The sequence below is a fragment of the Temnothorax nylanderi genome, unplaced genomic scaffold, assembly GCF_030848795.1.
Source record: "Temnothorax nylanderi isolate EJ_2023f unplaced genomic scaffold, tnyl_v1.0 TNYL_tig0009_pilon, whole genome shotgun sequence".
In the NCBI taxonomy this organism is placed as follows: Eukaryota; Metazoa; Arthropoda; class Insecta; order Hymenoptera; family Formicidae; genus Temnothorax; species Temnothorax nylanderi.
In genome coordinates, this window is record NW_027249071.1 from 2,691,582 (window position 1) to 2,717,866 (window position 26,285).

The following is a 26,285-nucleotide window of genomic DNA, read 5'->3' on the forward strand; positions in this document are numbered from 1 at the left end:
TGTAGAAACGTGGGCGACTCTTATCGCGGAAACAGAGGTGTAAAGTACTTTCTGCCTGAAAGTAATATTCAAGGATTTAACGAAATAATTCAGGTAGGATACTCGCCACAATAATTAGATAAATTAATGAATAACTATATATTATTAAGTACTTTTGTCTTTTTCTAATCCCTGATATTTTTTTAAAGGACGCGTAATAATTAATATGGCCACGATGGCTGGCAGTGAATATACATCCGTAAAGGATTTTTACAGAGACAGATCGATTTTTATAACCGGAGCTACAGGTTTCATGGGCAAGGTTCTTGTCGAAAAGCTACTGAGATCGTGTCCGGACATCAAAAACATTTACCTTCTAATGAGACCTAAAAAGAGCCAGAACGTACAAGAGAGGTTGCGGGAACTTTTAAACGGGCCGGTAATAATATCACCTTTCTCCTGCTATTTCAATCGCTATTTCAAAAAATTTAAAGTTATATTACTTTTGGCAGCTTTTTGAGAAACTACGGCGGGATTCACCTGGCGACCTTACTAAGATCATACCCGTGGCTGGCGATATTACGGAACCGGAGCTGGGCATCTCGATGGACGATCAAAATATGTTAATACGATCCGTATCGATCGTCTTTCATTCAGCGGCTACCGTAAAATTCGACGAGGCTTTGAAGCTTTCGGTTACCATAAATATGTTGGGCACCAAAAGATTGGTCCAATTATGTAACCGCATGCGCAATGTGGAGGTAAGAGTGGGATTCTTTCTTTTCTCTCGAATTGCTCATTTGAAACTATCAAACCGCCGCGTCGAGCCGGATTGACTTGCAGCCGTAAATCGAATTCGTGTAAATCAAAGACAAATTGTCTGTAGTAATCTCATTTTTTTTACGAATGTGCTCTTTACGAAAGATTACAGTGTCTTTTGTCTACGGAGGGTTTACATCTCTACCTCATCTCGAAAGATACACCCTCGAGGCATATCCTCTCGAGAATCTTTCGAACGCTTCGTTTCATTTGCTCGTGATGTACGACATCGATTTTTAATTAATCGACAACTAGTCTGTCCAATTTCTGCTTAAATACATTCGATTTGTGTCAACAAATTCCGAAAGGTAAATAGAGCCGGCTTATATACGAGTGTATTTGTACTCTGCACTCTAATTGTATCGCGCGATTCTATCGTGAATCACTCACCGTCTATCGTTTAACAATTCCATTTATTTGTTTGTTCACGACAGCTATAAATTAGTCACGAATTAGCACGAATAAAACGTATAGTGTAAGGGGAAAAAAAAGTGTTAAGTGATATTACACAGAAGTGTCAAAAGATACTTTGTAACAAGTAAATGAACATTTTATTGTCATTTTATGCACACGCATTTTATATCGCGAAATAATAAAGCGCGAAAATTCTCACGCGACTCGCAGATAATTGTCTCTGATAAATTTTACGATCTCTTTTATGTGACAATCAAGGAGCAGAGAACTTGTACAACTTGATGGCACTGCGCGCAATTGATCATCAAACAGTGATATTTATTTTTCTTTAAAGTGTTCTTTTTTTTCTCTTTTTTTTTCTTTTTTGAGGTATACTTTACTTAGAATTTTCTTCGTCGACATGTTTTTACGCATTATCGTCATTACAAGCGCACGTTCGATTGACACGAGGCAAAAGAATGGACGTACGCATTCCGTATTTTTAACAATTTATAGCTGCAATATTTGATAAATGCAAATGTTTGATCGCAGGCGTTTATTCACGTGTCAACGGCATATTGTAATTGCGATCGGACCGATGTCGCCGAGGAGATTTATCCGGTGGGACGGGAACCTGATCAGGTGATCGCTCTGACGGAATGGATGGACGACAAAATGTTCGAGGAACTCACGCCAAATCTAATCGCCAGTCGACCAAACACATATACATTTACCAAAGCACTGGCCGAGCGAATGCTCCAGCGGGAAAGGGGTTCTTTACCGGTGGCGATTGTCAGGCCATCGATCGTGCTGTCGTCGTACAGAGAACCGGTCGCCGGTTGGGTGGACAATTGCAACGGCCCCACAGGGATTATCGCCGCCGCTGGGAAAGGCTTCTTCAGGTGAGATGACAACGGGCGGCCATAATTAGCGATCGCTAGTATCTGTATTATAATAGAATTAGAATGAATACTGACGTCTCTCGGTATTGTTATTTCAGTATCGCTCACAATCTTTGTAAGTCATTATTCTCGTGCGAATAAATCTCTCTTACAAATCGCGATCTCTTGCTTGCAGAACTATGCTATGCCACGAGGACAAAGTGGCGGATCTGGTGCCCGTCGACATTGTGATCAACCTAATGATTTGCGCGGCATGGAGGACCGCCACGCAACGCACCGACACCATCCCGATCTACAATTGTTGCACCGGCCAGCAAAATCCTATATCTTGGAAGCAGTTCGTCGACCTGTCGTTTAAATATTGCCGGCTACACCCGATGGACAATGTGCTCTGGTATCCGGACGGTCGTTGCCATAGCTCCGCCATGATAAACAAATTGTGCGTGACATTTCAGCACACGCTACCTGCGTATATCTTAGACACTCTCGCACGGCTCAAGGGCTCGCGGCCTATAATGGTCCGCCTGCAGACGAAACTTTCCAAAGCCGCCAAGTGTTTGGAGTACTTCAGTACGAAACAGTGGAATTTTAGAGACGACAACGTGCGACGACTGGGTGAGCAACTCAGTCCGGAAGATCGAGAAACATTCATGTTCGACGTTAGACAAATCGACTGGCCATCGTACTTGGAGCATTACATTCTAGGGATACGACAGTTTATCCTGAAAGAGAGTCCGGACACACTGCCAGCTGCTCGTTCATACATCACAAAGTAAGACATATTTTTTGCTTTTCAGCAATCGTTTTGTTACAGCGCGGTAGTTCTTTGTTGAACTCTTTCCTGGTGTCTGTTCGGAATCAGTATTAAAGAAAGATTCTTCAATCATTTGCAACATTTGTCAATGTTTTCACCATAGAATTTATATTTATATTATAGAATTTATCTCTTTCTCTCTATGTGATTTCTTTTTTTTTTTCGTTTTTATCCTATTTATTTAAACAATTATTTTAAATGACTATGTTAATGTTGAATACTCGCATTTTTTGTTTCTTTATTACTATCATCTATTCATATTATTTTACTATAAATATTTATGTGAATGTTCTCAGAAATGATACGATTGACTTAAAACGATAATTAACCAATTTTCTCTATTTATTCTATCTATTTTATTATGGAAGAAGGTTACGCGTCTTACTTTTCGAATCCTGATTTGCTTATCTGTTTACAGATTATACTGGCTTCACAAGGCCGTGCAACTCGGGGTACTGATAATAATGCTACGCGTCCTGCTGTTACGCAGCTCCGCAGCGCGAGGAGCCTTCTTTTCGCTGCTGTCCATCGTACTTCGCATATGCCGCTTGATTGTTTGACGGCTCAGAACGGGCTCGGTCGATGATCGCGATCAGCGTAACGCAAAGCGGCCGTTAGCTAATGGCCGCTATTTAAAGGTGCGATTTGTTCTTCGACCTCGTTGCTCAGCCTCCTCGACGATAAAGCGCTACCTACATACCCATCGATTGGCCTTTTCGATGTTGATAACCGTCGCCAAGTAACAACGCCGGTTACAGATACTTGATTCCCGAAAGAGTGCCGGTTACTGATTCGATCAGACAAGAATTCCATGATGGAACTGTCTCCCCGCGAATATATAAGTACGCTCCACCACTTTGGATATATTACAATAATTATTATTACATTACCGATGTTATTCCTTGTTGCCCCTCGTGTGAACCGTCGCGATCGTCACGAAAATTGGCCGTTTTTCGAATTCCGATATAGCGATGTAATCGTCATTGCGTGTTCCATTACGCTAGAATAAAAATAAACGCGCATCGTCACGATTGTTCTGTTAGCGTCATCCTACATTGATATACTTTGCACAACGTCAATTTCTAATAAATAAAAGGAGCCAAGTTACATCGGCACGCGCTCGATCATTGCTATCGCTCGTTTCTTAGTCCAACTAGTCGGTTTTCGGTATGATAAAAACGCTCGCGAGTAATCACCGTTCTCACGACACGACGCGTCAAGGAGCCGTATTGTCGTCGTGCTTTTGTATTGTCGGTATCTGACATTCTTTTTCCTTTTTACTCTGTGACGTAAGATACCTAGATAGATATTTTGCTACGACCGCACGTATGACTTGTGGTCACGCATACAGAAGCGAGAAAATTGTTCGACTATTTAGAAATAACACATACAAGAAACCCGATCACATAGAGACGACACCATATAATAAGATAGTTAGAACGAATATGACAACAAGTTGCGACGACAAATGTACAGCTTTTTCTTTTTTAAGAACTGCCACTAAACGCGAAAATCTTTTAGCCATAAACGCGTCTTGTCCGGAACAACGAGAAGTCAACATCCTTACGAGAACTTGTCTCTCAAAAAAGCTGCGCTACAGTTACAGTCCACTTTAATGAAATATCTCTACGTATCTTACACATCCTATTGTCACAGGATCAATGTTTGACGAATTGTGAAGGCATCGGCAACTTACTGAATTGTCCTGAAATAAGATTGATCGATCTGACATGCGGTACGAATAAAAAATGCAAAAGCATCAAAATTAGAGTCGCCAAAAGTTTCTATGTATAAATACATATAACATGAAGATTCGTGGATAAATTACTAATGAATGGAGATAAAACTGCTAGCAATTTGTCAGCAGATTCGAGCAGGACATCGCGGCGGATCGACTGCGTTCGTATTAAGCTCGCGTCCCGCCACACAGCCTTACTATAATCTGACACAATTTGACAGCAGATTGCCAGCAGAAATCGAGTTAAATGGAATATATCACTTAGACACTTAGACGATTAAGAAACGGCAGCTTCTGCTTAGTTTTTGCAGTCAATCTGCTATCGTATTCTGTTAATAGATCTCGTTATGCCGACAAAACTTGTAGCAGTAACTTCGCAAAATCTGCTTTCGACAGATCTGGCCATCTAGATATTTTTGAAAGCACGCTTTCTGAAATTTCTGAAAATATGAATGCGAATATTTGCGCCCGACAGTCGTATCGCCGAACTGACAATTCGTTGCTGCCCTTGCCTTTGAGATGACGATGATACACTAATGCTTTTTTCATTTAATTAGCTCTTTGTATCGACTATTTTTTGAGTAAAATAATTTATTGAATCGGAGCGGGGCTTCCCCTTCTGTTTTACGATCGATGAAACGTTGTCGTGCTTCGAGAATGAAAGCATACACTTGGAGATAGATAAGCATAAATGTAACGGAGATATTCCGTGTTAACGACGTAAAAGAGAAAAACGACAAATAATATTAATTCTGCGCCAAGGAGTAAAAGAGGGGTAGTGCTACAAAGGTCACCTTCTACTAGTCTCGTCTGTATTGTTACTCGGTTACACAGTGCATACAAGAAAAACAATATTTAATATGTATAATTAATTTAATTAATATTATACTATGCTATTATGCAAATTACATTAAAATTGATGAATCATTACGAATGAGTGTTTCGCTATCTTTATCCTAGAAATAAATTTCATTAAACAGTTTATTCGTTGACGAAATTTTTTATTCGTTAATATAATCTATTCGTTAAAAAGAAGAATGCTACGTCGAGAAGCCGTAAAAAAAACAAGGCACATAAAATCGGTAATATTTATCTGTTTCGTATTTGCATCGTGTCTATATGTCGCACGAGATATCGTCCATATCTATTTCCGAAAGCAAACTATCGGTGTACAACGCCTTTTGCTGTATTTTCACATTAGATTTTTTTCGATTTTTCGATTGAATAAATAAACTTTCGATTATTGGGATCTTGCGCCTAAAAATAATATTTGCGAGTTTTATATAATTCGCCTTTATATGCTTTTGAATCACATGTCGATTGCTATTCGGTTTTGAAAGGGGTATAGTCTTGCTTATACCGAATAGCAATTTTATTATTAATTAGAACTCTGGTTATTAACTAGAAATTTTATTGCGCATTATTATATCGATATACAGTATAACATTACTAACGTTAAACGAACATCTTGTAAATCTACAAGACAATTTATGGCGAAAAATATTCCAGCCAGAATTCGGAACTGGACCCTCTTATTTTCCGAAACAGAGATGTCTTATCCATGTGAGGCTGGTAGCACTATTTATCGCAATAGACAATAAACACTGGGAAGAACGTAATTCTCTATTTCTTAAATTTTTTTTGTTAATAACTTTTTGGGTTTTCAACTTTCCACACGAAGCGAGTCCATCCCACCATTCCCACCCCACCTCCTGCTTACAAGAGATATACGAAAACTCGTGGATAAATTGTTAATTGATAGAGATAAAACGTACAATATTCCGCATTGTAACACGCGATAAATAAATATTGATATTTTCCAGCGAGATCTCTTGCGGTTAATGATCACACATTGTCACGAATTTTACAGTCCGTCTTTGTGTGCCTCGACGATACATATCGTTTGTGTCGCATTATTCCTCAAATCGATTAAAAAGGAGCAAAGTTACGGAAGACAGACGGGAACGTTCGCCCACGATGATGCCGCGCGCGTTCGAGAATTACGTTCCAAAAATACGACGCTCCCGTCAAGGGCGTCCACAGGATTTTTTCCAGAGGAGGGGGACATGATTAAAAATGTTACTTTCTAGATTTAGAATACTTATAATTTAAAATTTATACACTTTTTAGTAGTAAGCTTTCTCACCGCGACAAGGTAGATGAGAAAGGTTTCTGCGTTTTTTTTTTAGTTTTTTAATTTATTTTAATTTTTAATTTTTTATTACTTTTAAGTACAAGACTACGGACAATAGAATATCTACCTAAGTCGTGGAGACGCGTTTAGTTTCAGCAACTTCCCTGGAACACTTTTTTTATTCACACAATTTATTGCAATCTCATTTGTAGAAAGCAAAGACAGGCGTTGATTAAATAAAGTAAAACTGAGATCTTATTTGATTTTTTAATAGCAGATGAAAAGAATTAAATTTGAACAAGGCAGGCATTAAAAAACTAAAATTCTATTAAAATAAAAAAAATATGTATTTTTCTATGGAATAGGAATAGGAATAGGAATAGGGTAGAGATCGGCAAGGTTAGCACAACTTTGTTCTTCCTTTATTTAAAGGGAAAATAAATGCTTAATTTTTTGCTGATTCCAGGGAGGGAGGGCAAATGCCCCCCGCTATGGACGCCTATGGCTCCCGTCACGTTTCTGCTCGTCGTATTACGAGGCGCCGAGCGGCTCCTCCATTCTGCGCGCGCGCGCGCGCGCGCACATGTCTTTTGTCACAAATACGAGGATCGAATGTGAGACGCGAGTCGAATCTCGCTTCGTTTCTCTCTCTTTCTCTCGACGCTTCCGCGATATCTTTTCGATTACGTGAAGAATTCACTCTGCTCGACTCCGACTCCGATACTCCGGCCTGCGCCGGCCGGGCGCCCTACTCCGGAGTCCGGCTGCACTCGTGCTGCGGCGAAGCCGGCGCGGCGGGAGGAAACGGAAGCGGGATAGGCGGCCGGGGCCGGGAAGCGGCGTGCGAGCCGAGCGCGCCGATAGAGTCGGTCGACAATGCCGGACGCTCCGATCGATCGGAATTCACGTGTGTCGTAGGCGGCGTTTCGGGTCGGCGTCGGACATTGTCGGACATCGTCAGGTCGGTTAGTAATCCCGAGTGGTGGAGAGTTGCGAGATAGACGGCGGGAAGGAGAAAGAGAGCGAGAAGCGCGCGCGCGCGAGAGAGAGAGAGAGAGAGAGAGAGAGAGAGAGAGAGAGAGAGAGAGAGAGAGAGAGAGAGAGAAGAAGGGAGAGAGGGAGACGGCACGCACGCGCGCGCACGCGATAGCGGCGCGGACGGGCCGGAGCCGGAGACGCGGCCGGCGGCACGGATAATATGCGTCGACAACCGGCGACGCCGTCGCCGCACATGCGCGCCCCGACGCGCCCCTGTTCGTTCACCGATTTCGATTTTAGTCACTCCCGGGTTCGGCTTCGGGGAAAATCGTCCCGGTGCGGCGGTAGCGTGCGCGCCACGGTTAGCCACGGGGCCACCACCCAATATCGTGTTTCGCGTCTCGCGACCCCGCTACCGACGCTAACGATCTTCCCGAGTTTCTTTCACGCCCGGCGCGCAATAATATCGAAGGGGTGGCGCGTGAGCCGACGATCTTCGCCTGGTGATCTCACGAGGATAAAGTATATCGTAAGAGAACGCCGAACGAGCGTGGAGAGAAAGAGAGCGAGCGAGCGAGCGAGCGAGAGAGAGAGAGAGAGAGAGAGAGAGCCAGAGAACGAGAACGAGCGAGAGGGAGAGAGAGAGGAGAGGCGCGCGGGCGCGGGCGCGGGGCGGACACGCGACTGTCGATCTCTCTACGGTTATCGACGATATCGTCTCGTTCTAACCGTCATCGTTGTCCGTCGACGAGTCGCGAGAAGCGTCCCGTCCCGTCCCGTCCGATCGCTCGGCGAGCGACGCCGTGGTTATCGCGGCGACTAAAACCGGAGGGACAGACACTCGAGAGGTGAGAGAATCGGCGCGATAAAGCGTCGCGCGCGTTTCCGCGAATCGATCGGGAGTACAGTGTGCCGCGCGCGGAACGATATCGAGGATCGTCGGCGATTTCGAACGATCGGTGACGTCGGCTCTCGCTTTCGCTCTTCACTCTCGCTCTCGCTCGCTCGCTCGCGACGAGGCTTGACTCCGAACCGGAGTGAAGCGAGCCCCGCTTCCGCGCGGCACGGTACGGTGTGTCGCGCGCACTTGTCACAGTCGCCGTTTTATAACCACCGATCCTCCGCGAACGGCGAACGCCGCTGGGTGACGCGAGATAGAGAGAGAGAGAGAGAGAGAGAGAGAGAGAGAGAGAGAGAGAGAGAGAGAGAGAGAGAGAGAGAGAGAAAATGGGTGCGAAACGCCACGCGGAGAGAGAAGTGGGGCGAGGGAACGGGAGGAGGAGGAGGAGGAGGCAACGTGCAGACGATTATCCTCGAGGCATCGGGAGAAAAAGAAAAAAAAGAGATTTACATGGACATTTCCGCGTCCGAATACTCCGAATGCCGGCCTTTCGCGCATATGCGCGCCTAAGGGACGGCCGCGCGCGAAGGGAGGAAAAAAAGGGACACGAATGGGGAAAGATGGCGCGTGAACGGCGTGGAGTAGCCCAGCGGCGTAGCGAGCCTCGTGGCGAATTCGGTTGCCTCTTTTGCTCTGCAGCCGTACAAGCGATGCATCCTAAGGGCTACTGTACATAAAGCTGTTATAAAAATATAAAAATCATTAAATTTAATTAATTGTAAAACCATTCTATTTCAATTTGTATATAAAATTTATTTAAATTTAATTTAAGAAAGATTGTTCAATTTTAAAAACGTTAATGTTTTATAAAACGCATAATTTTAGAGTTACATAATTCTTTTTAAAGTAAATTTAAATAATTTATCTTGAATTAAATTAAAATGATAAAGTAATATCACATTTAATTTTAAATTCAATTAAATATATAAAATTATTTTATTATGTAATTCACGAAAAATTATTTTATTTGTTATAAAGACGTTGTGAAAATGTTGAAGTTTTAATTACAAGAATATACGTGTTCTAGTAAGATATTCAATGTTAATATTATCACATTTTCCTCGAAAATATATTCAATATTTTATCAGTCAAAGTGGTTTTACGTTATGTTTTCGCTTGGATATCTTCAAGAATACGGTGGCTTTTAGAATGCAACTGTGGAGTAGAACAGGCAAATCGTATTCGCTATTATTTTATCCTTATTCTCTTTTTACGGTACGCTTAAACGTGCATCCCTTTTTTCGAGTCTTTTCCTCTTGTGATTTACGGGATTTTTTTGCACACGGACGCAAACGTAATAATAACGAATAGAACTCGAATATCGCGTATGCGCTTGTTGATTTTGCCGATTTTGCGTCCAAACAATTCGGACAAAGTTATAGAGATTCATCGATTTTTTGTCTTGAGAAGGAAAGGGAGGCGCGGAACTATTACATCTTTGCTACGTTCTGGGAGTAACGGCGAATCTTGCTCCAGTTTTCGGATACGTAACTAAACTCTCGTTTAACCCTTTCGCTACTATGCTGTCGCTGTACGGGATAGCGAGTCACGAGTGTACCTCTTATTATCCAATTTATTGGTTTTTCCATTCGCGTTATTTTAAACTGATGAGAAAGAAATTGACGTCATTGAAAATTTAAACATTCGAGCATCAGTTTTCCTCAACAATGGCCACGTTCCGCAGCAGAACGTTTATTTTGCAACCTTTGGAAGTTCTCTGAGCTCAGATTGCATTATTCTTTAGATCTAAGAGGAATAATTCAATCTGGGCTCAGAAAACTTCCAACAGTTGCAAAATAAACGTTCTGCTGAACGTGGCCATTTATTAAACATTTATTCAATATTTACTAATTTACTCAATATTATTCAACATAATTTCATCTATATTCGCGTTCAGGCCCGTATTCTAATAAATACCCAACATATATTCAGCATTTAGATTCAAACATTCATATTATTTATACATTTATTATACGTAATCATTCGCTACATTTTATTATTATCGGCTATGCGTTACGACCAATAGATTTAAGCGGACGGATCTTTCGTTTATAGAGATGAATAATAATGTAAAATGTTAATAATCCACCGTTAATCCCGTGCGGCGACGTTTCCCATCGAGAACCCCGGCGCACGTGCAACGCCTATTTTAATGCCGCGCGGCGGAGAATCGTGCATTCCTATAAAAAGCGCGGCGACGATTATCGTCGTTTAGGCGATAAGGAATACTCGCGCAGAGCCGTGCCTGCGTAAACGGAGATCCGATAAAGGAGGCGCGATGACGGAACAGCGGCGAACGGCATCCGCGCGACGATTATTAGCTATTAGGTTCATTTTAAAAAGATTTAAAATGTCTGTGACGGGTGACAGCCGTGACAGGTGACGGGTGACGGACTGCTCGTTCGGGGACGATTTTCGAGCTGTCGGCGAAGAGCGTAAAGCGTATAACGGTCGTGACGGCGACCTCCACGGCGGACATTCGGGGGAGCCTGGCGATGAAGCAGGAGCCGGAGGACGAGGAGGACTGCTATCTCGGCGAGTCGAGCATGCCGCCCGCGTCGGCGACGCCGCCGCCGCCGCCGCCGACGGCGGCGTTGTTGCCGCCACCGACGTCGTCGTCCTCGTCGTCGTCGTCCGGCCGGTACGCGAGCGTCACGCACCGAGTGCGCTCCCACGCGCGCAGTTTGCGTGCCATGGCGAACCCCAGCGCTGTCTGGGCGCACTTCGACCTGTGTACTAACGATCCGCTGCGCGCCCAGTGCCGCATCTGCGGGGCAGTCGTCGTCAGGGGCGGCGCGAACCCGCGCCAGTGCGGAACCACGAACCTGCACCGGCATCTCAGGGTGCATCACGGAGGCAGGCTGATCGGTAGACGTTATCACGGTAAATACCGCATTTAGACGTTTTTTTGCAATTTCGGGATTGCGTCTATTAATTAAAATAGAATTGTAAATGTGTCGACTTCCCAGACACAGCACGTCTAAAGGACATCTTAAAGACTTCTTTACGACGTTTTTTCGTCTTTTGGACATGCGTACTGTCTGGGTTGTATGTATTTTACAGCTTTAAACTAATTGATATTTTAATTAAATTAATTCTTTTCAAGTTTTACATCTATTATATATATGTTTATTAATTAAAATATAATCTTAGATATGATCTTTGAATTTTACAACCTTTAATTAAACGAATTAATATTTTAATTAAATTTATTTTCAAGTTTTGCAACTTAATTCTAATTAAACGATTTGAATTCGTCTAACTATTGGTAGGCTTACAATTAGTAACAACAACATGTTGATGCCTCACCATTTGCGCGCACTCTTCATTTTAAATTCTCTCTATTGTATTTTTCACTGAGCATTGCAATAAATTTAATTATTATAAATGACAATTAGCAATAATACAGTTAGAGGCTCATGATCAGAATTTAATTCTAAATTAATTACCATTAATGTTTAATTTACGCGTGCCCCGACCCTTTCTGTAACTATTCCTTCGATTCACATATACCACTAATGACATATTTATTTTTTCTCCTATAGTTCTACAGTCGACATCACACGGCAACGGAAGTACGAAAGCCATAAGGATCGCCACGCAGTCCTTAGTGAGACCTCACATACGTAATATTGCACCGGCGCCCCAGCAACAGCAGTCGCAGCAGCAGCAGCAAGCATCGCAACCAAAGACCCTCGTATTAAAAACTATTCCGTTGAAAGTGAAGCAAGTTGCACCTACGACTATCAAAATGCCATCGCGACAGACTAATCAAGGACCCCATAACGTCGTGCATCAGCAACCTACAGAAGTACGTATATAGCATCCTTTGCAAACGTTACATCTATTGCAAGAAGAAAATATAATTCAATACAGATCTTTATCGAGCTCGTCCTTTTCCACGTGTTTCAGGTTTGCTTGAGGTGGAACAGTTATCACAGTAATATGCAAAATAGCTTCCCATCGTTATTGGATACGGAGCAGTTTGTCGACGTGACCTTGGCGTGCGAAGGACGATCCTTGAAGTGTCACAAGATGATTTTATCTTCCTGCAGCGACTACCTGGCAGACCTATTGCGGGAGAATCCGTGCCAACACCCCATTATTCTAATGAAGGATCTGAAGTTCTGGGAGGTGGAGGCGTTGGTTAAATTCATGTACCGCGGGGAAGTCAATGTCGCTCACGATAAATTGCCGCAGCTGTTGAACGCCGCCGAAGCGTTGCAAGTGAAGGGACTAGCTGGTCCGAGTCCCTCCCAAGTAAGTCTGATCATCACGGGTTCATTGTAATTAGATTCGTTAACGTACGAAAGTTTTAAATTTACTTGTACTCTTTTCGTCGATAGAACGCAAAGCCACCGCTACTTATACCTCAAACGAAGCCATTGTCATCTCAACACGTAATTCCTAGAAGTACCACAGAGTCCAAAGAGAATAAAGCATCACCCTCGAGGGTGTCTATGTCTTCTAGTCCTAAGCGTGCGCAAAAGCGACAACAGTCCGAACACATAGAGCCAAGACCTTTTACCAAAATACGTCTGCAGCGGCCCGTCACCCCAACGTCGCCATGCGCGACCGTGAAGATGGAGCCTTTAGATATACCTCTTAGCCCAACGGAGATATTTCCGGAGAATAGTGAAGACGCCACGCCTTCCTCGGACTTTGAGAAACTTATGAGTTTGCACGAAGAAGACGACCCAGGTGGCGAGGAAGTTAACGACGGAGACGAGAGACTGCACTTTTGCGAACTGCCAGCTCCGCCGGATTTAAACGATAACGAAGACCAAATGGAGTTTGTACCTACCGATTTCCTAGAGCAACAGCAAGACATTGTCGAAGAGCCAGAATCGAGTTGTAATAAAGATAACAATAAAAAAGAGCCTCCTGATTACGCTTCCGTTGGCGAGGACAATGAAATCGAGCAGAATGAGATACAGCCCTCGAAAGAGAAAAAAGGGACATAGTAAGATATAGAAATGTCTTGTAATCTACGTAACGCGATCGGAATATACTACAAATTTCAATGGAAACTAGTGTAAGAATACCTGCGATTTGTTTTCTTGAAACTCTCAAGTCAAGAAATGCATTCTTATGACGACAAACTGAACTGGGATAACTTTCACCGGAGATGATGTGCACGAGTCAAGTACCAAAACAAAGAGATTGTTATTTTTGGTATCTACGTATTAAGAATATTTTACCGTATTGAGATCGTATTGAGAAAATTTTACCTTTTTATTTTAGTCTTGCTGTTAATCAGAGATCTCTAATCCAAGATTAATATCTTACTATTACGTAGAGTCTGGAGAACTTTGAGGAAGGTACAACAAGAGATATTTCCGCTAGTCCAGCGCGTCTTTTTTCGCAACGTGAATATTTATTTAAATATCTTCTACGTGTATTAACTTCGTATGTATAAAAATACGAACGTCTTATATAGATCACCCATTTTATATAAAAATTAATAACGTAATGTCCGCGGTTATAACAAAGTGCGTATTCGATTGTCTTATCGGCGGATATGATAAATTTTATGTTGTAAAAGTCCAAATTTTTTAGACTCTAGAGTTGTGTCGTGTAACTTATTTTGTCTACGAAAGTGATAGAGTGTATCATGTACCGTTTCGTTGCAAGTTTTAATTATTTATACATCGGGTATGTGTCGAGCTATAAATTGTCATCGCCGGTACGCGCGTTGTACGCGATTGGTAGGTATAGATTGTAACGCGTGATGATACGTCTCAGAAATAAACGGCTACTGCAACACGCAGTGTACCGAATATACAAAAATTTTCATCGTACATATAAGAGCATTTTTTCCGAAAAGAGACATAGGTTTTATGCGAGGAAAAATGTGGATGTAAATTAAAAATGTAAGCTTTTCCTTGTTCGTTGACGCGTCGATAGATGTGAATGTGACATCTTTGATAATCGACCTAGAAAATAAAATGCTGATCGAAGAAAATTTTGAAAATCGAATCTCGAGACTCCTATAAATATATGCTTTTCCTTGAACATCTTGTCTCGCGATATCATGTGATATACATATACAGGGTGTCCTATCTAAAGTGTTAGAAGCTATTTTCTCCGCCATTGCTAGAGATATTAACATGAGTTTTTTTTTTGCTTTATATGGGATAGGTTGGTTGACAATTTGATGGATAAAAAAATGTTGGAAGCCCCTGAGGGGCAAAATAGAGGGCCTCTTCATTCTTTTAACTGGGACGAGGTATAAACTCTTAAATATTCAAATAGCTCTTGTCAAGCCTGATAATATTTATCTGAAATATTTTTTCCTATTACGCATAGTTAACAATAGTTTACGCACGAGTTACAACAACAAAAATTTCATCTGTTGAATTTTTATTAAATGTTCAAAGAGGTGTCCATTTATTTCCAGACATTTTAATAGTTCTTTTATGGATATTTTTCCTGACATCTGATAGCAATTGTGGAGTTACGGATGTGTATATTTCACGAATTATTCTCTTCATGTCCTCTTTCATCGTGGGCCCCGTAGTTATCACTTTATTTTTAATATAAACAAGAAGAAATCTAATAAAGCGAGATCTGGTGTATATAATATATACATATACAATATATGGAAATATTTTGCTGAAGTACTATGAAATCAATGAAAAGTGAAATAAAAGTTATTGAAAAATTACTGAATATATTTCAAAATAAATCATAATATCCTTATGAAATGTAATTAATATTATGAAATATAAGGAAAGAGTTAAATTATACTGTTGAAAAATAGTAATAATTTTCTGAAATATTAGATATCATGAAATTAACTAAATTTTTACTGAAATATGGATGGAATAATAAAGAAATGGGGTCAATTGAGAAAGAATTTCAAATACATTTTAATAAAATTTTATTTTATTACATTTTCAGTAAAATATTTCCATCAGGAGTACGTGTGTTTATGAGTTTATTTTTCTTTTTTTTTAGAAAAATAAATCTTATTTTAAAAAAACTTTATTTTAATGGAGTCTATACCTATATGTACATAGAGATATATACACACCTATAATACATAATATATACATATATAATATATACATACTATTGTGTTTTATATATACATACTAAATTAAATACATATGTATATTCATAGATTCACGTATGTGTATGTATATGTATGTATGTATATGTAACGCGATGTAAATACAGCGTTAAGTTGACGCGCGACACGCCAGACGGCGCCAGGCGTCCACATTCACCCCTCCGGCCTCCCCTCGCCAAACTGTCAAATCGACGAGCGTTGTTTGTATACGAAATTTATCTCGGGTGTTTGGCGTCGTTGACAAACCTGAGTGTCCCGATCGAGGTAGCCTGGTTCACGATCAGGTTCGTACCGGCGTGCTTTTCTTGACGTCTTCCTCTTGCGAACGGGCGAGTGAGCGAGCGACGACCGGCACGTCGTTCCGCGTCGTCGATGATCTCTCGTTACCGCGAGCGACCACGGCTTGGCCGCTGTCCCTCGGGTTTACCTGTTCCTGTTTTTTTCGTCTACCTACCTACCTACATATCCACCCTCTTGTACACGACTTGAATATTACGCAAATATTATCAGTCACGACCGGTCGCTTTCTGTCTCGCTGCTCTCCTCGAGGGCACGTCGTCGCGGCGTTCTCGTACGTAAGGGCGCGCGAGGGCCGCGAGCCAGAGACCTGCTGCCCTCTCGTCTCCCTTAACCTATATTAGAGGATCAATGACTGAACGTTGTGCGTACGCGCGAGGAACGCTCCGTCGCAGCAGTCAGCACCCGTTGAACCGCGCGATCGTGCCCTCGAGAAACGGTCTGCTGGTCTCGCACGCGGAGACGATCGGCTCACTCCCCCATGGGCGCGCGGATCCGGACGTTGTCGATATTCGTTGAATATTCTTAGCGTTGCCGAGGTATACGTATTAACGAGCTTCACAATTTGCAGGATGAGTCGTACGATGGATGAGAAGGAGGAACTGGTGAAGAAGGCCTTATTTAGTTTCGTTAGGAAGCAGGTGCCCACCGCTCAACTGAGGTACGGACCCCCTTCGTTTTCATCTTTAATTTCTATATTTAATACTGCGACTGTCGGGGATATTAATACTCTCACTGCCATGTGTATCATTTATACACCTAGAATCTAACTAGGCAGGCCAGAGGTGTTTCTTAAATAATACATCAGGTCAAAAGTTGTAAAAAAACATAAGAAATACAAAAGCATAAATACTGTAAGAATCGGTTGCAATAAAATACAACAACTAGTCAAAAAAACAGCTTTGGCCTGAGGATGTAGTTTTCTTTTACTCTGCTTGGCAGTGTGTGAAAGTGTTAATATAAAATTATTTAATCCAATGTAAATGGCAAAATCAAGCTGAAGTCGTTTGGCGTACTTTGAATGTGTTAATAAACGAGTAAATCTTCTCATTTTAGCTTAATAGACGACATTGTACTCAGTTATGTAGTGAGTATGGTGGAAGAAAGCGCATTGGAGGAGAATCTAGACGTAGACGGACTATGCGAAATGGTATCTGCTTGTTTACCCGAGTTTTCCACTATCGAGAAGGAGGCTGTGTCAAAATGGTTGCTCGACGTGGAAAGCAAATTGAAGCAGGAAAGTAAGGAGAACGAGAATTGCCAGTCTCACAGCGATCCGCTGAATCACATCAGCCTGACTGCTCTCTTGCCAGCCGGCGCGCAGAGAATGCGGGTCCATCATCTCTCAGAAACGAGCGACGCTGGAAGCGATTCAAGTGGGGAATATTTTTCGGAAGTAAGAAAAATACCGAGCGACACGTGCAGCGTTAACCCCTTGTGTACATCATGTTTCTCGAGTGGTCTTAAAATACCAAAAACAAAAGATTCTCGGAAATTAATGAGTTTATATAGAGGAGTCATATAGAGTGCTGATAACGAATTTCAAGTCAAATTTTTGTCGTAACATCTCTTTATGACAACTTTTGTCCAAAAACTGTTTAAACATTTTTTTCAAATATGATTTAAAAATTATGTTTAGCACACCCAAAAACTCTTCTAAGTGTACTTTATTTCAGTCATTAATTTATTGTAAAACTTCATGTAACAAAATATCTCATGACGAGAATATTCGAGAATTTTCATTTTTTTTATAACCATATTTTTTTTCTAAGGCAACATTTTGCAAATTAGATTCAAAAGTCGTGTTCAGCACACCCAAAAACTCTTAGTTACACTTTGCTTCAGTGATAAAAACACTTAGCGGCTCTAATATAACAAAATATTTCGTGACGAGAAAATGTATTTTCATGGGACTGAACGCAAAATTCAAAATGACGAGAATTCTCCAGGGGATTAAGCGCCTTTGAACATCTATATAATAGATTATATCCTTACCTTTCTAGGAATCCTCCTGGCATCAGGTGGCCCTGCTGCAAGAGATGTTTCCGGCAGCGAGTCCTGCCGAAGCAAGGCACTGTTTAGCGGTAGCCGGAGGTGATATAGCGAAAGCCGCGCAGCTCGCGTTACATCGTCAAGAGGCAGGTCAAAGCATCGTGAGCAACCTTACGTTTCTAACGGTGAGATTTCATCAACGACGATTTCATTCGATCTTATGAAAGTGACTTACGATTTATCATGGCGTTCGCTCGTTTCAGCCCAACGGTCGTAACAAAGCGAGGTTGAACGACGAGGAGTTGAAATCTCGTATCATAGCACGATACAGTTACGTCGACAGGGACGACGATTGCCGCGAGCACCGTCCAGTCGCGCCGAAAACGGAGCCCAAGAAGCTGGTACGGTATCTTGACAATAAGATCGTAAGTGTGAAGGGTGAACGTTTTACGGAAGTACGAAGGGGCGGCGAGGACGAGGATGGTAACGAAGGCAGTCGGAAGAGAGGCCATTGCCGTCCGTAACCAGTCCCTTTGCCTCCACCCCCCGATCCACCCCCCTGGAGGCATTTGCGAGATTTTCGATTGAATCTTTAACTTAGATCATTTCCATCTTACTCGTATATAAAGGTATAGACGAAATATCGAATTTAAAGGCGTTGCATTTCCGTTGGCGTTTCACCTTTACGTAAATGCAGTCTGCACAACTCTCGGAATCTCTTTCATGTAACGTTAACTTATCGCCATTACGTGGCTATAGTAATAGTCAGTTTTTTACGTTATTCGTTCGAATTTATTCTCGGGTAATCTTTTACTGGATATCTCTAATATTTTATTTCGTGGAATAGACCGTAGCTTTACGATTGAGCGTGCAATGGCCGTTTTAAGTGAATATTCGTATTCGTAGTTTGAATATACGGAATTACACAAATGCGTTAGTAATCGCTGTTAGTATCGAAATATAGTTACTAAAGACTTGTGAGGAACAACTTATTTTAGCGTAATAAATATATAATAAATCGATTACAATTAATTATTTAAGATTAAGGCGTTTCTCAGCTTCCACAGTCAAATATTCTTTTACTAAGTATTTATCCGACTCGTTATTAATTTTATATAGTTTAAGATTCGATTGTAAAAGTGATACAGATTTGATTTAGACAGTGATTATTTGTGAACTGTGTGTTATGTAAAAAAATACATGAATATGTTTTATTATTTAAGTGCGCTGGCTATTGTAAACTCGGCATTTGACTTAACATCCATTCCTCTTATTCTACTCTGATAATAGTCATGTTACATTTTTCAAGTTTATTTATTTTATATAGATTTAAGGGTATTCTTACGTAGAATGATTCTTCAGAAACAGAAGATTCGAATTTTTTTTTATCAACGATCCATTTTTCTTTTGAATAGAAAATATTCTTTCTTCTCGTAACTGGCATTACAATGTATGCAGCGATTTTATATAATTTATATTAAATGTTAAGAACATCCAGTCCATTATTCAAGTGCTCTGTTTCTGGTGGAACACTGTATATATAGCGTCGAATAGAATTATTTAATTGCATTATTACTTTGTAAATGTGTGCGAAGAACCTTTAATGTCTCATGTGTATACTTTTAACGACGCAATTGCTTTATTTATGTTATGTGAATCTTGTGAAAAAAAAAATTGTTTTATATTTTACGTCTGCATTGATAGCGGAGCGATGAGTGAGCGAGAGGTGATTTATGAAAATATACCTGAAAATATATTTAGCCAAATAGCAGCATTGTCATGGTAGCAAACTGATCCTTTTTCAACTGCACTATAGGAAAATGTACTATATATTAGACGATAAAACGAGAATTTTTATCCGCACGTTTATTCAGGAGTCCAGAAATAATTGTTCAACAATTTAGTAAGTCAATACTGTTCTAGTGATGTAAGGAAACAATTGCCGCGAGCGAGAATGTACGTATAATTATCGTTTGTCGAATAATCAAAAATCGGAAGGATATAAATTGTAAAAAATTATTTGACAGGTGCATCTACAGCACCCACGCATCTGTGTCAAATGAAAGCATTGATATATATTGCAGAAACATTTCGAAATATTTCAAATAATATAGATTTCGAATAATGTATTTGTAGTATACGTACTTAGATGAACGCGAAAACAGTCGCTAGAAAATATTCACTCTTTAGGGATGAAGTCTGCTTAAAACCGCCATACGATTTGCCAGTATTATTATCCTATTGTCGCTGTCGCAGACTTTAAAGTGTAGTGCAAATATAATCATTAAAACGTTAGAAAGTCGTGTATAGAATGATATAAAATTGATACTTATTTCAGAATTCGTATCTCGACGATGCTCGCGTATAGATGGAATTGCTTCCGAACGCTGTAACTGCGAGACGCGATTTAAATCGAGATGTCTATTCGTTCTGCATTAAATTTTCTTTGCCTTAATGTTATAAAGTTAGTTGTAATCGCTTTGCAAATCGAGGAAGTGATTTGTACTATACTTGCTTAAAAACATTGTGTGAAATAGGGGAACGTAACTTGTGAAAGAAACTTACAAAATTATTTATTATCTGCTTATCATCAGTTCGAGAATTTTAAATTTGTCTTTTTTTTTTTAATCTTGGATTGCTATTCTACGTAATCGATCTTTTTACGATATATAGTCGAATTCACTTCGTAAACATATGAATGTAATGCAATTCAAATACAATACATGTCTTATAATGGGTCGACTCTTGCCATAGGTGATATCGTGCTACGATTGATAATTGTGTATTCATCGTGGATACATATTTGCTGAAAACTATGTATTCCATCGCCGATTAAATCTAAATTGTACCAATTCTATCTATAGATTTTAGGAACGATTCCATAAAACTGCTAAAGGGGATATGGTGAAAAAAGAAATAGCAAGATGAATGACAAAATGGATCACTTTAGTTTTAAGCGAATTTTCCACGTGTCCCTCTGTGTTGCATATAAATAAGCATTGTGGCTATTAATTTTTAACTTGTTATAGAACTCTATGTGAACTCTTGAAGTTGTGTGAAAGTAAGATGTAACGATTGTAATTATAATTGTACCAGCCTTTTAATATGCTCTAATCACATCATGTCTTAGATCGCAATTAAAAATGTTGATAACACGGATTCTTTCTCTTTGTGACAATCTTTTTGACAATTGCCAGCGATTATATTGACATGTAAAAAACTACATGTAATTTTTGAGAATACTTTTATTTTCCTTCTTATGGCTTTTTGGATCGGAGGGGGAAAGGTAGCGCGAATTATGGCGAATATATAAAAATATGTAATTAGGATTGTTATATCCCGCGGCGCGGCGGTACAGAACTCTGAGGCCTTAAGGACGATTTAAAAAAAAGTCGATATCAGAATGTTTCATTTTTTAACTTGTACATTTGCGCAACATACGTCATGTCTTTCAATCTGTATCCACGTTGTGTACAAAGGGAAGAAATTTTACATCCGATTTTTTTAAATATATACTAGCATCATTATTTTTTCGCATAACTCGTTAACGGAAACATTTGTCTAATGTGAGTTCCATCATTTTTTAAGATCTAATTGACCGTGTGATATTCATCTATTTTTTTTATTTATTTATCAATAAATACGATACGAGCATTATAAACGTTCATACTTTTCAGTACACACTCTTCACAATACACTCTTATACTTGCAATTAAGTATCGGAGTATCACGCTTATAATTGTCGAACTTTTATATATAATAAGTACGATATAGTTTCAATCAGCCAGTATTTTACGTATAAAGCTCAAACATAAGAAACATTTGTATTTCCTTCCGAATAATTGTGAATACGATCGTATTACGACGATCAATAAAAACATCTCGTAAGAAGTATCAAGATGACATATGGCAGAGTTGAAATAAAACATCCTCCATCCGTAATAGTAAGATTTATTTATTATCAATGTTTTAAACTAAATTTTCTTGCAAACTCTTATTCGATGTGTGTTCGTGTACATGTAAACTTAAAATATAAAACTTCCTAAGTGCGCACATCTTTTTGTCAGAAATGCTATGAGATTTTACGTGTTAAAAAAAAACTGCAATTTTCGATTAATGGAGCAGCAATTTTTCTTATTTTTCTTATTGAAACTAATCCATGACGGTGTTTGAAACTAACGTGGAAGAATAGTGCGTTACGGAGTAATATTTGGCTATAAAATAGATCAGCATATGTATCGTTTATACGATACACCACAATAATACTTCGATTTTATTTTAAAGATTGTTATAAAAAAATTTTCGTAGCAACGTAACATAATATGTCAATGGGACACTGCAAGTTAGTAAAAGATTTGAGTTAACAAAATTTATATCTCGATTTGACAGATATTTGACATACAGGATGATGTCGAATTCTAAAGTTTGTTGAAGCGAGAAAGGAAAAAAATTTTAATAACAACTTACTCGTTAAGTCCGGAAAAATAAATAGTGTACTTGATCTTACGTTTCTCTCTCTCTCTCTCTCTCTCTCTCTCTCTCTCTCTCTCTCATCTCAGTGGCCAGGCATCCATGAGCACATGAAAAAACACTCGCGATATAAAGTTCTGCCTAAGTTCATCGGGAAGTATTGCATAGCTATCGACGATTCTGCAGCATAAATTTAGTTTTCGCAGTTACGCGAGTACATTTTCAGAGATCAATTGCGATAAATGATTTAAAGTTCGTGTCACTACAAACGATTCGATGAAGCCTGATGAACTTGGCAGTCGTTATCTAAAGAATGTATTTCGTTTACAATGGAATATGAAACAGTAGGAGTCACATGGAGTATGTCTGCATATGAAAATGAGTAAATTTGTAAATATAGAAAAATGCGCCTTGTGTGTGAATACCCGTGGTCCGTATTTCATTCATATTTAACGCGCAAGAGTGAAAAGTGTCCTAAGTGAAAAAAAGTCCGGAGTGAGGCTCGCCGAATGCACTTAATCGTTTACTTCTTCTTTTTCCGCGGTTTATCCTGCGGCGCCGGCAAGTTCTCCTTTCGCTTCGACGTCGGCTTCGTACCTATGTTGCTGCCCTTCTTTCGCCTCTCCTGCCTCTCGCGCTCCTCGAGCTCCTGATTCTCGCGTTCTATCAGGGTTATCAGGGTGTTGCAGCGACGCTGCAGCTCTAACGCGGTGCGGGATTTGACGAACCAGTCGAAGCGGAACTGCGGCGCCGATCTCACCGTGGCGCGCAGCTCCTCGTACACGTTCTCCTTGTCGAATCCGAGCTTGTGCAGCATGCAAACGAGAAATCTGTCCTCCTCCTCGGTGTAATTCTTGCCCTTATTCGTACCGTAGGCTATCCTAAGCTGGTGGAAGGGCGCGCGGTATCTGGCCATTTTCGCGTCCAATGCCTTCTTGATGCCGGCGCGCCTCTGTATCTTGGCCTCGCCACGCTCGATCTGCGCCATCACGCGATCTATATCCTGAAGCTCGTGGCAACGTTCCCAGAAAACGGCCGAATACTCCATAACTTCCTCCGGCGTCTTTCCCTCGACCTCCTTCGCTATGTTCTCAATGTCATCGCGACCATACTTCTCGTTCGCCTTGATGAACTGATTGAAGTCCCGTTTGGTCCAGTTGGTGAAGCCTTGAAGCAACAACTTCTCCTTCTCGACGACCTCCTCGTCGGTGAGCGGCTGAGCATCGTCGATCTTGCGCTGTTCCTCCTTCTGAATTCGGGCGGCGTCCGATCCGAGCTCAGGATTCTTCGGAACCTTGTAGCCGACCGTCTGTCTAAAATAGTAAATCTCCTGATCCAGCAGCTCGAAAAGTCGCGGCGGGAAGAACTGAAAGTCCTGTACTATCGGTTGCTTCGGCGGTCTCGGCGCTTTTGGCGCTTTCGGCTCCGAGACTCTCAACGCTTCTCTGAAATAAGCGTCGACGGCGTAATTGGCTTTACGTTCGCGTTTCGGCGGCTCGATCCAGTTGCCGATTCCAAGGATCTTTTGTTTCTCGCGGTAATCTTCGCCCTCGAACTGATACACGGAGTCCGTCGGTGCGTCGACGGTGAAATTGCGTAACGAGGACTCGCCAAGGCTCTCGAGTTTCTGCTTCATCTCCTCCGTTTTCGCCTCGCCCTTCTGCAGTATCGTGTCTATGTCCTCGTCGGTAATGGCGCTGTCCTTTGACGCGAACACCTCGTTCGCCCCGTGTCTGATCATATTCAGCATCTCGTCCTTGTTCAACGCCGTCTGCTTGGCGTCGACTAGCCGTCCCTGTTGAATAACGAGCTTATCCAAGCGCAACTTTACCTCGGCTCGCTCGACGATCTTCTCCTCCACCGTGTTCTCCGTGATGAACCTGAAAACTCGCACCTGCTTCTGTTGGCCTATACGATGCGCACGATCCATCGCCTGCAAGTCCATCTGCGGATTCCAATCGGAGTCGTAAATGATGACCACGTCGGCGGTCGCCAAGTTGATGCCCAGTCCGCCGGCCCGAGTTGACAGCATGAAAATGAACTTCTCGCTACCGGGTGCGTTGTACTCGTTTATCTGCCGCTGACGATCCTCGTGAGCGGTGTTGCCGTCGAGTCGACAATACTGGAAGCACCTCCAGTGGCAATAGTCTTCCAGGATATCCAGCATTCTCGTCATCTGACTGAATACCAGAACCCGCGACTCTTGCTGCTGCAGTTTCGGCAACAATTTATCGAGTATCACCATCTTGCCGCAGTTGTAGACAAGATGCTCGTCGGTGGTGTACGGCGGCCCGGGTTCAGCGCCGTCGAACAAGTACGGATGATTGCAGCACTTCCGCAGCTGCATCAAAATGTTCTGCAGCCTCATCTTCTCTATCTTACCTGCGCCATTCACGATATCTATATCCTTCATCAGTACTTTGGTATACCATTCTCGTTGCATCTTACTCAAACCGATGTACACCTTGATCTCTTTCTTGGGCTTGAGTCCCTTCTCCACCTCGGACTTCAAGCGTCTGAGAAGGAACGGTCTTAGAACAGCGTGCAGTCTCTCAACTAAGGAATTGTCACCTAGAAAACTATTTGTGTTAAACCATGAGTCAAAGTCATCAGAACTGTTGAATACATCCGGTAGAAGGAAATTCAACAAAGACCACAGCTCGTGGAGATTATTCTGCAGCGGCGTTCCTGTCAGAAGGAGCCGATTGGTGGTCTTGAATTCCCTGAGGATCTCCGACAGCTTCGACTTCTCGTTCTTTATTCTGTGAGCCTCGTCTATCACCATGTAGCGCCAGTTGAACTTCTTGAATACAGATTTCTCCTTGATGACCATCTCGTAAGACGTCACGCACACGTCCCACTCCCCGGGCATCATCACGTCCCTGATGAAGGTATTTCTGGTCTCCGCGTCACCGATGAGGCAGACGGCTCGGAGGCTGGGACACCACTTCTTAAACTCGTTCATCCAATTGGCCAGCGTTGATTTTGGCACAATAACGATGTGAGGTCCGGGAATATTTCGGAAGTGCTTCATGTATCCCAGCAGGGAGATGGTCTGCAGCGTCTTGCCGAGGCCCATCTCGTCCGCCAGGATACCGTTTATACCGTGCTCGTAGAGCGATATCATCCAATTCAAGCCGCGTATCTGATAGTCGCGCAACTCACCGGACTTGATGTAGTGAGGTGACGATTCGAAGCGCGTCGTGGGCGCCACGCTGGCGTTGCTCTCCGCGAGCAGCTCCTCGTCCTCCTCCTGCTCCGTTTTACGATGCCTGTGATCGACGACGGGGTCCGGTTTCGGGATCTCCGGCTGTTTCCTGGGCCTGCCGGCCTTGATCTTCAACGGGCTGCCAGCCTTGTCCTTCTGATTGTTCGTCATGAAGTGCGAGAATATCTCGGTTTGCTTCAGCAGGTAATCGAAACGCTTGCTACGGTCCGTCTCGAGCTTCGTCTCGAAGTCGCCGCCCCTCGACGACGTCGTCTCCGCCGAGGACCCGTTCGAGTTGTCCCCGGTGTCGCCGGTGTCCGCGTTTTCGTCTGGCTTGGACATCTTGGGGCCCCGCGGATCTACACACTCACAGCTTATACGTCCCGCCTCTCTAAACGCTTCGCCGATCAAGTAATACTCGCGTCGAGCACAGACTGTACGTTCCGTTTGTATACGTATCACCGATCACCACCTCGCGCTGGCCGGTTACGGTTGCCGCCGACACATCGAAAGCGATTCAACACAATTCAATACACCGTACGCAAACACCGCGTCAAACACCGCCGTGCATCGCCATTGACGCCA

General features: G+C 41.9%; 4 protein-coding genes across 10 annotated transcripts in view; 3 read left to right on the plus strand and 1 right to left on the minus strand.

Annotated features, from left to right (window-relative positions):
• The window catches only part of Far1 (fatty acyl-CoA reductase 1), a 40,932-nt gene extending 35,357 nt beyond the window's left edge, over window positions 1-5,575 (plus strand). For all 3 annotated transcript variants that reach the window (XM_071726552.1, XM_071726550.1, XM_071726551.1), the window contains exons 3-8: window positions 6-93; window positions 189-418; window positions 492-740; window positions 1,744-2,093; window positions 2,269-2,865; window positions 3,326-5,575. In XM_071726552.1, coding sequence (XP_071582653.1) covers window positions 206-418; window positions 492-740; window positions 1,744-2,093; window positions 2,269-2,865; window positions 3,326-3,467 — 1,551 coding nt within the window. In that variant the 5' untranslated portion in view covers window positions 6-93; window positions 189-205 and the 3' untranslated portion in view covers window positions 3,468-5,575. The remainder of the gene's footprint in view (window positions 1-5; window positions 94-188; window positions 419-491; window positions 741-1,743; window positions 2,094-2,268; window positions 2,866-3,325) is intronic.
• A 2,011-nt stretch (window positions 5,576-7,586) lies between these two features.
• On the plus strand, window positions 7,587-14,637 carry LOC139787452 (uncharacterized). 5 transcript variants are annotated; one of them, XM_071726548.1, is made up of 5 exons: window positions 7,587-7,744; window positions 11,029-11,541; window positions 12,204-12,469; window positions 12,571-12,918; window positions 13,005-14,637. In XM_071726548.1, the coding sequence occupies exons 2-5, from the start codon at window positions 11,154-11,156 to the stop codon at window positions 13,620-13,622; spliced, it is 1,620 nt and encodes a 539-aa protein (XP_071582649.1). In that variant the 5' UTR covers window positions 7,587-7,744; window positions 11,029-11,153; the 3' UTR covers window positions 13,623-14,637. The 5 variants fall into 5 exon arrangements, with proteins under 5 accessions (XP_071582649.1, XP_071582645.1, XP_071582648.1 ...); XM_071726544.1 differs by lacking the exon at window positions 7,587-7,744 and adding an exon at window positions 8,037-8,286; XM_071726547.1 differs by lacking the exon at window positions 7,587-7,744 and adding an exon at window positions 8,037-8,279.
• Window positions 14,638-15,793: 1,156 nt separating this feature from the next.
• On the plus strand, window positions 15,794-21,181 carry LOC139787454 (CUE domain-containing protein 2). Its single transcript, XM_071726553.1, has 5 exons — window positions 15,794-16,017; window positions 16,602-16,691; window positions 17,087-17,426; window positions 18,034-18,207; window positions 18,286-21,181. The coding sequence occupies exons 1-5, from the start codon at window positions 15,809-15,811 to the stop codon at window positions 18,544-18,546; spliced, it is 1,074 nt and encodes a 357-aa protein (XP_071582654.1). The 5' UTR covers window positions 15,794-15,808; the 3' UTR covers window positions 18,547-21,181.
• Window positions 21,182-21,957: 776 nt separating this feature from the next.
• Window positions 21,958-26,285, minus strand: Iswi (Imitation SWI). The gene has a single exon (XM_071726543.1). The coding sequence runs from the start codon at window positions 26,040-26,042 to the stop codon at window positions 23,016-23,018; it is 3,027 nt and encodes a 1,008-aa protein (XP_071582644.1). The 5' UTR covers window positions 26,043-26,285; the 3' UTR covers window positions 21,958-23,015.